The sequence below is a fragment of the Rhinatrema bivittatum genome, chromosome 2, assembly GCF_901001135.1.
Source record: "Rhinatrema bivittatum chromosome 2, aRhiBiv1.1, whole genome shotgun sequence".
Classification (NCBI taxonomy): domain Eukaryota; kingdom Metazoa; phylum Chordata; class Amphibia; order Gymnophiona; family Rhinatrematidae; genus Rhinatrema; species Rhinatrema bivittatum.
Window position 1 is genome coordinate 423,106,779 of NC_042616.1, and position 12,203 is coordinate 423,118,981.

At 47.2% G+C, this 12,203-nt stretch overlaps 1 protein-coding gene across 1 annotated transcript in view; it reads left to right on the forward strand.

Moving 5' to 3' along the window:
* TNRC6B (trinucleotide repeat containing adaptor 6B) overlaps nt 1–12,203 on the forward strand; it is an 877,462-nt gene that overhangs the window by 333,840 nt on the left and 531,419 nt on the right. Inside the window, exon 7 of the mRNA XM_029590231.1 lies at nt 5,660–6,004. Coding sequence (XP_029446091.1) covers nt 5,660–6,004 — 345 coding nt within the window. The remainder of the gene's footprint in view (nt 1–5,659; nt 6,005–12,203) is intronic.

Sequence of the window (12,203 nt, forward strand, 5' to 3'; positions counted from 1 at the left end):
AAAAGAGATGTTCAACATGGTTTCCCTGGGCACAGTCATCCCCTTTCTGCAGAAAGGAGACTGGCTATTCCTTCTTTTTTTTTTTTTTTTTGTATATAATCATTTTTTATTGGCAAATCCCCAAAACAGGGTAATACATGAACAACAACCAGGTACAATATCGCAATTCTTGGCTATAATAAAGTTGTTTAACAAACTGAGTCAAATGTTTGGCTGCCAAACATCTTAAATCCCATCCCCTCCCTCTCCCCACCCACTACCGGATAATTGCATGACGTCATCTGAAGTCTGAGAAGAAGAAATAAAAAATGGAAAGTCTTTTTTAGTCTGCTCCTCACCCCTGGTCTGGTGTTGGTGAGTGGCGATTTTCAGGTTGCCTCCGAAGTCTCTTGCCTCCCTTTCCCGCTCTCTGCCATCGGGATGCAGCATAGAGTGGCTGCGTGGCCGGCGCCATTTTGGTGTGCTGAAAGGAGACCGGGAGGCGCGCTTTGGTGAAGGCCTCGGCAGCCTCCTCCAGATTAGTAACCCGATGTGTTGCTCCTTGTACTTGAAAGGTGAGGCCAAATGGTTAGGTCCATTTATATTTAATGTCCTTCTCTCGCAATGTCGCAGTCACTGCCTTAAGTTCAAACCTCTTCTTGAGGGTGACCGAGGAAATATCTTGGAAGATAGCCAGCTTGTGATTTCGCCAGGTGATCTGTCATCCGTCGGGCTATGGAGTATATGCGTTCCTTGAGAGGGAAGCTTGTAAAGCACAGCACGATATCATACAGTCTTTGATCCCACCTTGGGCCAATGGCTCGGTGCGCCCTCTCGAAACTGACCTCCGGGGTGGTGAGAGCCGGCTCAGATGCTCGATCGGTGCTCAGTGTTAGCAAATAGGTGCAGATCTGGGTAGCAACCTCAGCTACCTCCCTGAATTCAGGCGTTTCAGGGACCCCTCTTATGCGGAGGTTATTTCTTCTAGTCCTATTTTCAAGATCCTCCACTTTGGACTGTAGGGCTTGAATTTCAGAGGAATAAGTTTCTTGCCGAGCGTTCAATGCGTTAAGCGCGTCCCCATGGCTATCTATTCGGACTTCACTTTCATCCACCCTAGTACTGATCGCTGCGAGGTCCTCCTTAAGATCAGCCATCATCGCCATAATCTCCGTACTGTGCTGTTTTAAGTCTGCCCTTAGTTCTATAAATCATTGCCGGGCTTCTTCTCTGGTGAGCAGAGACACGATTATCTGGTTATTGGAGGCATCCACGGACTCTGGCAATGCTTCTGTCATCGTGGCTTCCTCCACGTCGGAGCTTAAGATTTCGCCGCCATCTTGCCCTGTCTCTGGCGGAGCTTTACCGTAGGACAGTGGTTCTCAACCCTGTCCTGGGGACCCCCCCAGCCAGTCGGGTTTTTAGGATATCCACAATGAATATGCATGAGAGAAAATTTGCATACACTGCCTCCATAACATGCAAATTTTCTCTCATGCATATTCATTGTGGATATCCTGAAAACCCGACTGGCTGGGGGGGTCCCCAGGACAGGGTTGAGAACCACTGCCGTAGGAGAATTGTTTTAAATCCGTGGTTTTCCGCTTCGAAGTCATGTTGTAATCAGTAGAATCGAGTCTTTTCGTCTTGAGATTGAAATAGTAATATTTGCAAGGTTAGAGTTGCGATGTAGTGGATTATAGGGATCGGGGAGTCCGGAGCCCAACTGCTACGCGTCCGCTTGCATCGGCTGCCGACAGTGCCCCCCTGGCTATTCCTTCTTAATCTCAAGAACATCTATGCTCACATCGAGATATACCCCAGTCATAGGGAAATATCTCAGGTTCGTAATGAGAAATTAGCACCTCCAGTATCTTGTTCTTTTTGGGCTTGTGTTTGCCCCGTGTGTATTCACGAAATGTCTGGCTGTTTTGGCGGTGCACCTGCACATGCTGGGAGTGCTCATTTCCCTACATGGACAGTTTGGCCAGGAGCCAAGGAGTCCATGCACATGACCATACGGGTGTTGGAGTTAACTAGGATTTGTCATCAACTACCAAGTCTCATCTCTGCTTGTCCCTTCAACTGGATTTTATAGGAGCTCTGCTAGACACAACTCAGATGAGCCTTCCTCCTGCAGCAATGGGCCTCCACCCCGATAGCCATAGCAGAAAAGACAAGAGTCAATAGACATCAGTTTGGCTCATGTTGAGGCTATTGGACTACATGGCCTCAATGGTGCATGTTACTCCCATGGCATGTCTCTTCAAAAGAAGAGCCCAGTAGACCTTGAGGCCGCAGTGGCTTCAAGCCACCTAGGATATCTGGGACTGCATCCACATCATTCTGCCACTGTGGGACTCTTTCCTGATGGCAGGACAATTCCAGTCTGGTTCAAGGTGTTCTCTTCCATATTCTACAGATTCAAATTGTCTAACCATAGATGCATTCTACCTGGGTTGGGGGGCTCTGCACTCAGGGCTATTGGTCCACCTGGGAACGTTATTTTCAGATTAGCTTCCTGGAGCTCCGGGCAATTAGGTATGCTTTATGGGCTTTCAGATCTGCTATCCAACAAAGTTGTCCTTGACCGGGCAGACAGTAAAGTAGTGATGCATTACATCAACAAGCAGAGAGATGCAGACTCATAGTGCAGCTGTGGTCTTGGGCTATCTCTCGAGGGATGGTGCTCTGGGCCACTTATCTGGCTGGCATGGAGAATGTGTTGGCGGACATCGTGAGATGGTCCTCTGTTCCACACACAGGGCATACAGCAATCTAGCCTCTGATACCTTTTGCCCTTCATTTGGGGCAGGGTTTTTTGTACATGTATCCTCCAGTTCCACTGGTAGTGAAATCTTTGAGGCTCAAGGAGGACAGGGGAGCCATGATCCTCATAACCCCCCATTGACTGAGACAGGTTTGGTTTCCATTCTTGTGGGATATGTCTTCAGGAACTGATCAGACTGAGCACTTCCCCAGATCTCATTACTCAGACTGGCAGGTTGTGCCATCCTCTGGTCCCTCTCCCTATCTGCTTGCATGTTGAGAGGTTAATCCTGCAATCATTTGACCTTTCTGAGGATGTCTCTCGTCCTCTTTGTTCCAGAAAGCTATTTACTAGGAAGTCCTGTGGGCTGAAGTAGAGGATGTTTGCTGTGTGATGTGAGCACAAGGCCTAGATCCTTTCTGCTGTTCCACACTGAAACTGCTTGACTACCTTTTACATCTCTCTGAAGCTGGCCATATGACCAACTCTGGGACATTCCATCACCATGTAGAAGTAAAGCCTTTAGTTGTACATTTTGTGCGGCATCTGCTTCATTTGACGCCTCCCATCAGTCGTCCTGCTATGCCATGTGATATCAACTTGGTTTTGTCCCAGCTGATTAAAGCTCCCTTTGAGCTGCTGCACTCCTGTGACCTGAAGTACCTGACCTGGAAGGTCATATTTTTGGTGATGGTGACTTCAGCGGGTAGCATTCAGGCCTTAGTAAATTATCCACCTTACACAAAAATGTTCATGATAGGATGGTCTTGCATACTCACCCTAAGTTCCAGCGTATGGTGGTTTCTTAACCAGTCAATTGTCCTTTCAACATTTTTCCCCAGGTCATGTGCTCACAAAGCTGAACAAGCCCTGCACAGTTTGAACTTCAAGAGAGCCTTAGCTTTCTATCTGGAGTTGACAGAATCCCATAGAAAGTCCACTCAGCTTTTTGTTTCTTTTGATCATAATTAGCTGGGGATTGCCATTGCCAAACAGATGCGCTCCAGTTGGCAAGCAAATTGCATCTCCTTCTGTTTATGCCTAGGTGGGCTTGACTCTGGTGGGCCATGTCGAGGCTCACTCTGTTCCGGCCATGGCAATGTTGGTGGCTTGCTTGTGCTCAGTCTCTGTGGATGTGATGTGCAAGGCTGAAATGTGAAGTTCTCGCCATTGGTTCACATCACACTATTGTATGGACAGGGATGGCCAATGTGACAGTCTGTCCTCCGGAACTTGTTTGAGGTTTAGAACCCAACTCTGTTCCCACCTAGGGCCTGTTTTTGTTTCATGCTGCTCTTTCCTTTAGGTATACACAAAAAAATAGTTTGTACCTGCTGGTGCTGCTTTGGTTCCCCTTTTTTTGTTGGGGCTGTCTGTAGCTAGGGCTCACTTATGTGTGTGAAGACTGCCATCCTACTTGTGCTTGGAGAAAGCAGAGTTGCTTACCTGTAATAGGTGTTCTTGAAAGACAGCAGGATCTCAGTCCTCACAATTTCCGCCTGCCTCCCTGTGAAGTTGAGTCTGTACTTCATTTTTTAGCTATATTATCAGACTGAAGGGATCTCTTGTGGACCCATGGTATGCATGCTCAGTGAGGCTCAGTCAAAGTTCTAGAAACTGAGAGAAGTTTTCCATGCCAGGCTCCATTGGACGATGTCACCCATATGTGAGGAATGACATCCTACTGCCCTTGGAGAATAACTGTTATAGGTATTTGGGGGATTGGCTGCATTGGTATCATCCAGTTGGTGTATTAAATCATTGTAGAATCACAGGCTTTAGGAACCTTTCTGTAAAGATCTTAAGATGGGTTATTACTAGGTAAAAGTCTTTTATATGTAGTGGTGTGTCTGTGGAACAAATTACTCTTTCAGGCACATATGGCTATATGAAAATGGTAGATAAATCCTTTTCAGGAATCTGTTTATGGAATTAGTTCATTCTGCTTGGAGGCTGGGTTGGAGGGCAGATTGCTGGCAGATAGACAGCACATGCATTGACAGCCTATGTATATTTTATGCCAATTGTGTTGATTGTATGTTATTTATAGGGACCTTCATTTTCAGTTTTTATTTTATTTTGCCTGGGAATTTCAATATTAAAACAAAATAAGTGTAAACTTTTTTTGTACTGATTTTTCTACTGACTCTTTTTATAACATTGAAAATCCCAGTCAAAATAAAATAACTGAAAATGAAGGTTCCTAGTTATTTATTAATATTTGAGCATGAGGTGGTACCTCGCCTAGAAGATTGGTTTGTTGTGGTAGGTTATTTGTAATTTGCCAAAGCCCTACGCAACAAACAGACATACATAAAAAAAAAATAAATAAAGACAAATACCAGTAAAAGACAAAAACAAAACAAATGAAACATTCAGTAAAAATTAGTAGTAGTAGGCAGTTACAAAAACGCTTGTCTACATACATTTTTTCAACAGAGGCATAAAGGTTTTTGTACATGGTATGGTGTTAGGCAAAATTCCTGGGAAAGAGAGTTCTATATTAATGGTGCCACCACTGAGAATGTACACTCCCTGGTTTTGGCAATGCAGGCCTGGTGCATGGAGGAATGTCCAACAGTTCATGCTGAGAGGATCGTGGGTAAAGTTAGATGCCATTGAATAGGCAACCAGTGGAGTTTGTATAGCACAGGAGAAATATGGTCCTTATACTGCGACCAGAGACCAGATATAAATCCGGAGGCTGTATTTTGCAAAAACTGAAGTTTAACAAATATGTACATATATTGAGAGCAATTAGTTTTAGGTGTGATGTTAAATGGGGAGAATGATGCTATTCTTGCTGACCAATAATGGTTATATAATATTGTATTCTACAGATCATATGGGAAATAGAGCAATGCAAATGTGTATACAATCTTATTTCTTCCTGTTTGCTTTGCTTCCTAGTGCCCGAAGTGACGAAACCAAGTTTAAGCCACCCAACGGCCGCCAGCCCGATTGGCAGCTCTCCATTGCCGCCAGTCAATGGTGGCAGCAATGCCAAAAGGGTGGCAGTGCCGAACGGACAACCGCCAAGCGCCGCCCGCTACATGCCTCGGGAGGTGCCGCCGCGATTTCGTTGCCAGCAGGACCACAAAGTATTACTGAAACGCGGGCAGCCCCCTCCGCCATCCTGCATGCTCCTGGGCGGTGGGGCAGGGCCTTCTCCCTCCACAGCACCTGGAGCAAATCCAAACAACGCACAACCAGCGGCAGGAGCACTACAGCAGGGTGACAGTGATACTGCACCAGGTAAAGACTAAGTTGGAGACCATGCTATATTGAGTGTGTGTGGGGGAGGGGGGGGGGGGGTTAGCTTTTTTAAAAATCTAACATGAAAACTGATTGTACATTGGAAGGTGGCAACTAGTTAAAGGTAAATATAAAATGGTTTTCTGTCAAAAACATTGTAGGCTAATTAGCTGATCATGGACCTTACAAAGTACATTATAAAGATTCTCTAATCCTATAGCCTTAAGATAGTTAATTGTATGTTGAATAATAGTTGAAAACTTGCTGGCACAGTGTAAATGGTGATTGTGAGTCCTTGACTCAGAGCAAGTTTTGACTATTTTTTTTAAGGATCGACCTTAGAGTATAAAGGTAACATATTCTATTAAATTATCATTGTAGACCATAGTTCAAAGCCATAGAGATTATTCTCCCAGGACAAGCAAGATGGTAGTCCTCACATATGGGTGACATCGATGGAGCCCTATCACGGAACACTTTTGTCAAAGTTTCTAGAATTTTGACTGGCACACTGAGCATGCCCAGCATGCCACTAACCCTGCATCCAGCAGGGGTTTTTCTGCGCAGCAGTTGCCTTGTGGTTCTTAGGAGCCCTGAGAGAATTTCTCATAACTTTTTCCTCATTAAACCTTTTCATTACATTTTTCGAAAAATTTTACCTATCCCGGGTTCCCCCATCGACCGCCATCCTCCAGTAATGCCAGTAAGTTTTTACCACGTTCTTGTGGTTGGTTCCCGGCTGTGCTTCCATCGGTGCCCAATGACCATGGACCACCCTTTTTGTCGAAATGGCGACCGGTTTTCGGAAGTGCCCTGAGCATCTGAGGATTATGTCAATTATGGACCCTCATGACGTCTGCGTCTTATGCTTGGGGCCTTGCCACGACGTCCAACGGTGCACCAGTTGTGCCCAAATGACTCCAAAAGGCTGCCGGGCCCGCTTAGAAAAGATGGAACACCTGTTCAAATCTAAGTGCTCGTCTCCATCTACTCTGGCCAAGAGTGCACCTAGTCGAAAGCAGTCTTCTTCCTCAACTCCGTCACCATCGACGTCTCAACACCGTCTCAACACCGGTGACCGGCCGTCACCGGCATCTTCGTGCTCAAAGGCATTGACATCCTCGTCCTCTGTGCCAGAGAAGGACTGGACTGAGAATCGAGAAAAGCACAGTCATAGTGTAGACAGATGGACTCAGCATCCCACCCACAGGTGCCGTCATTCATGGAATTCGCGGGCGACATCCCCTAGAGCGAGTTATTCCCGGGTAAGCCAAGCTTTCCCTCCAATTAGGACACCCATCAAGCCCAGCATCCTGTTTCCAACAGTGGCCAATCCAGGCCATAAGAACCTGGCAAGTACCCAAAAACTAAGTCTATTCCATGTTACTGTTGCTAGAAATAGCAGTGGTTATTATCTAAGTCAACTTAATTAATAGCAGGTAATGGACTTCTCGTCCAAGAACTTATCCAGTGCTTTTTTAAACACAGCTATACTAACTGCACTAACCACATCCTCTGGCAACAAATTCCAGAGTTTAATTGTGCATTGAGTGAAAAAGAACTTTCTCCGATTAGTTTTAAATGTGCCACATGCTAACTTCATGGAGTGCCCCCTAGTCTTTCTATTATCCGAAAGAGTAAAAAAACGATTCACATCTACCCGTTCTAGACCTCTCATGATTTTAAACACATCATATCCACAATTGCTTTTCGAGGAGAATACTGAAGAGCAGCACTTCCTGCTGGGGTATATGTACTAGGACTGGCTACCTATTGAACAAAGAATACAATACAAAGCACTGTGTATAATTCATAAACTAATCCACGATGAAAAGGCAGACCGGCTTAACACAGCACTTCGAGTACATGTACTCCACAGAAACCTAAGATCAACTAATAAAGCACTACTAACTGTCCCCTCTGTTAAATCAGTGCGCCTTACTCAAGTAAGGGAGAGAGCCCTGTCGCTGACTGGACCTGTTCTATGGAACTCCATGCCACCCGAACTTAGATTGCAAAGTAACCTGAAGCTATTTAAAACTAATCTAAAAACCTGGCTTTTCAAACAAGCTTTTGACAAAGAGGAAGAGGAAAACAAGTAAAAGCTAAGTAAGTACCAAGTAATCAGTTTCTTCTTCAAACATCCCAAAATACATATTAACACTAAACCTGAACCGTTTTAGCAGTTTTTCAACCAACATTTAAACTTTATTTATCTCATAGTGATTGTTACTGTTCCATGTTGTCACATGTATAACCTGTAATCTATACCAATTAACCTTGAATAGCCTTTTGTTCCTTTTTGTAAACCATTGTGATTGTGATTTAACTTAATGACGGTATAGAAAAGCTTTTTAAATAAAAAAATGAAATAAGGACTGACGTCAGATTGAAATCTGATCCGTCTCCAACTGCTATCAGGAGTACACTATACCCATTGGTCCTGAGTCCATCTGTCTACACTAAGGAAAACAAAATTATCAGGTAAGTAATTTCTCCATTAACATAAGATATGCCATAGTGGGTCAGGCCAAGGGTCCATCAAGCCCAGTATCCTGTTTCCAACAATGGCTAATCCAAGTCACAAGTATCTGACAAGTACCCAAACATTAAATAGATCCCATTTTACTAATGCTGGCAACAAGCAGTGGTTTTTCCCTGTTGATTAATAGCAGTTTATGGACTTCTCCAGAAACTTATCCAAACCTTTTTTAAATCCGGCTACACTAACAGCCTTAACCACATCCTCTGGCAACAAATTCCAAAGCTTAATTGTGCATTGAGTGACAAAGCATTTTCTCCAGTTAGTTTTAAATGTGTTACTTGCTAACACTATGGAGCACCCCCTAGTCCTTGTATTATGGAAAAGAGTAAATAAGTTTCACATTTACCCATTCAAGTCCTTTCATGATTTTGTAGTCCTTTAAAATATCCCCTCCTCAGCCGTCTCTTCTCCGAACTGAACAGCCCTAACCTCTTTAGCCTTTCCTCATAGAGATATGCCGTTCATGCCCTTTATCATTTTGGTTGCCCTTCTCTGTACTTTCTCTAGTAGTGCAACTATATCTTTTTTGAGATGTGGTGACCAGAATTGCACATATTTCCTAGCGTGTAGCAGATGGACTCAGGACCAATGGGTATAGTGTGCTCCTGATAGCAGTTGGAGATGGAGTTAGATTTCAATCTGACGTCAGCACTACATATATCCGTCCGGGAAGCTCTACTCTTCAGTATTTCTCAGTCTCCTTAGCAGTTTGGGACTCTACATACGCTTGCACAGCATTACTAAATCAAAACCAAAGAAAGAAAATTCCAAAATCTTACCTCTACAAGACGAACCCCGTTCTCCTGCGGTGATACCTAAGGGTCCCTCCCCCAGTCGAGAATTCCTGAGGTGATTTCCGAGATCCCTCAGAGGTAAGCCTCTGTCCGGTAGCCGGTTCCCGGCGTGGACTTAGCCCCCAGGAGGGAGCGGGTGCAATACCGAGCGCAATGGTGAAGGTATTTCCCTTTCCCCTCTCAGCCAGAGACTGCCTGGCACTAGACCGGGAAGTGGCGAGACAAGGTAAGGTAGAAAACTTTCTTAAAGTGTCTGGTCCCTGAGACACTGATAGCTGCACAGATCGCCTGCTGGCGTCTTTCCCGTCGGGTTGAGCAGCCCCGTCCAGGCTAGACCCCAATTTGGTACAAGGGTCCTCCCTTGTGGAGACCCTCCGAGGGGGGGTTTGCCATCTTGCCCACGTGGTCGCCGGCGCCATCTACCCCCCCCCCCTTGATCGCCATATTGTCTGCACAATTAAGCCGTACGCACAGTGGTGAGCCAGGCGCATAAACTACTTGTGCGCATAGCGGCACGCGCACCTGTGCTGTGCGCACAGCGATGCGCACAAAGGTGCCGGGCGCACAGTGGTACGCTCAACGGCGCCGGGCGCACAAATCAAGCCGGTGCGCACAGCGGCACGCGCATAGCGGAGCGTGCATCTCTCACTAAGTGCACATAGCGGCCTGCACGCACATTTTCCGTAGCTTACACGCACATCTTCACACCCGGAGCGCATATCTAATCCTCCCGGTGCGCGCACATAGGCGCTCAGATGAGTTTTGAATGACCCACATGCTCAAATCATGGCACCACTGGTCAAGAAAGCCAAGGGACAAGCTCACTGCCCAGCCTGCCACCTGAGAGCGGCACAACACGAAGTGGCTTCGGCCCTGTTCCTGCAGTGCGGAGAGGCCCTGGGGGAACCAGGTCAAGGCCCCCCCTCGCCCCCGGCCAGTAGAGGAATCTGGCTCCACCAACGACAGTACCCCGGACTTCTCTATCCCCGGCTCGGTCCCTACTCAATTGGGCAGCTCGGGGAATGCCGCTGGCTTCAATATCGACCCAGGAACCTTTTCCTGGATAGAATTCTTCAAAGGGTTGCAAACCTTTGCCAGGCACAATCGGTGCCACCGGGCGACACAGCCACAGCCTCCACCAGAAGACCAAAACCTTCCAGGCCCCTCTCTGCCTCCCCGAGATGTGCCCCCTCCAGACAAAAGCCTCCTCTTAGGGGAACCAGACTCCCTGGAGGAAGGAGAAATCCCTCCAGGAACGGAACCATTCCGATCCATGATGTGTTCTCCAGAGACGAGTTACCAGACCTCGTGTCTCTGAGCTTGAAGGAGCTGGCCATCCCAGACACAAGCGCCACAGCGGAGCCAAAGACTAACCCTCTACAGGTCGGGTTCCGTCAGGCTTCATGCCATTTCCCATTGCTGCATACTGTACAACAACTGATAGACTTGGAATGGAATGTTCCAGAGACCAGTTTCAAAGGAGGATGGGCCCTAGATGCCCTATATCCACTGGAACCCTCAGCCAAAGAACTCCTGGTGTTCCCCTAAGTGGACACCATGATCCGCGCTGTCACGAAGAGCACTACCATTCCAGTCGAAGGAGGAGCAGCACTCAAGGATGCACAGGACAGAGTGAGGAATCCATCCTTAAACAGTCATTTGATGCAGCAGCTATGTCACTACAGATCGCTGACTGCTGTGCCGTGGTGACACGTGCCTGCTTATCACTTGCCAGGAACGCTACCATGACTGTCGAAACATTAGAACCAGTGATATCCTTCCTCACGGATGCAACGTCCGACCTGGTGCGCACCTCAGCCAGGGGCATCTCATCCATTGTGGCAGCCAGAAGACAACTCTGGCTCTGAAGCTGGTCAGCCGTTGCGACCTCCAAGACTAAACTCACGAGAATGCCCTTTAAAGGAGCCTTCCTGTTCGGAAGCGAACTGGAGAAGTTAGCTGACAAATGTGGCGAATCCCCAGTACCTCAGCTATGGGAGGACAAGAACAAAAGAAGCCCTCGCCCCTCTCCCCGAACATTCAAGGGCAGAGGATCACAGAGCTTCAGACAGTACAAGAATCCATACCAAGCACCTCGCCCCGCAGGCAGTGGTCAGTCCTTTCGGAACAAACACAAGAAGAGGGGAGCCGGCTCAGGTCCAGGCCCCAGCCGCACCCCACAATGAGAATCAACAGACCCATCCACAGGAAGTGTTATGGTTTTGAGGTGTTCGGGTGGATTCGTGGGTACTGTGGCAGATGACCACGCCCACGGGGAGGAGCCCCATGGGGAGCCACAGTACTGGGCTAGACTCAGAGGACACACAGAGTTTTGTCTTTTATTGTACAGCTGATGTATACCACCAGAGGTGGCAGTAGTGAGGTGATCCAGAAGTAGCAGTCCAGGGACCCTTGGCAGAGGGAACCCATCTCACCAAGATGGTATAGGGAGATCCAGGTGTAGGTTTCCCAGCACGGCAGAGCTGTAGATGAGACAGACTGAGAATTAGATTACTTACTAGAATCTTGCTGTAAGGTTGACTATTCCACCAGGCAGAAGTAGATGGTTACAGGCACCGAGGCAGGGAGAGCAGGCCCTCGTGGAGTGAGTACCTGATCCCCGTAAGGCACCTGAAAGAAAGCAGAGGGCCCCCGAGGAGTGGGTACCCAGGTTAGAGAATACCCCAAAGGGCAGAGAGAGCTTCCAGTGGCAGCACGGAAGCAGCAGAGTAGCTTAGATCAGATGAGTTCAATCCTTGCTAACTCAATGAGCTAGCAAACAAGTGTAGGCTAAGTACCCGGATGGAGTGATGTCACTCGAGGGGGACGCCCCCCCGAGGTTCCCGCCATGACGTGGATA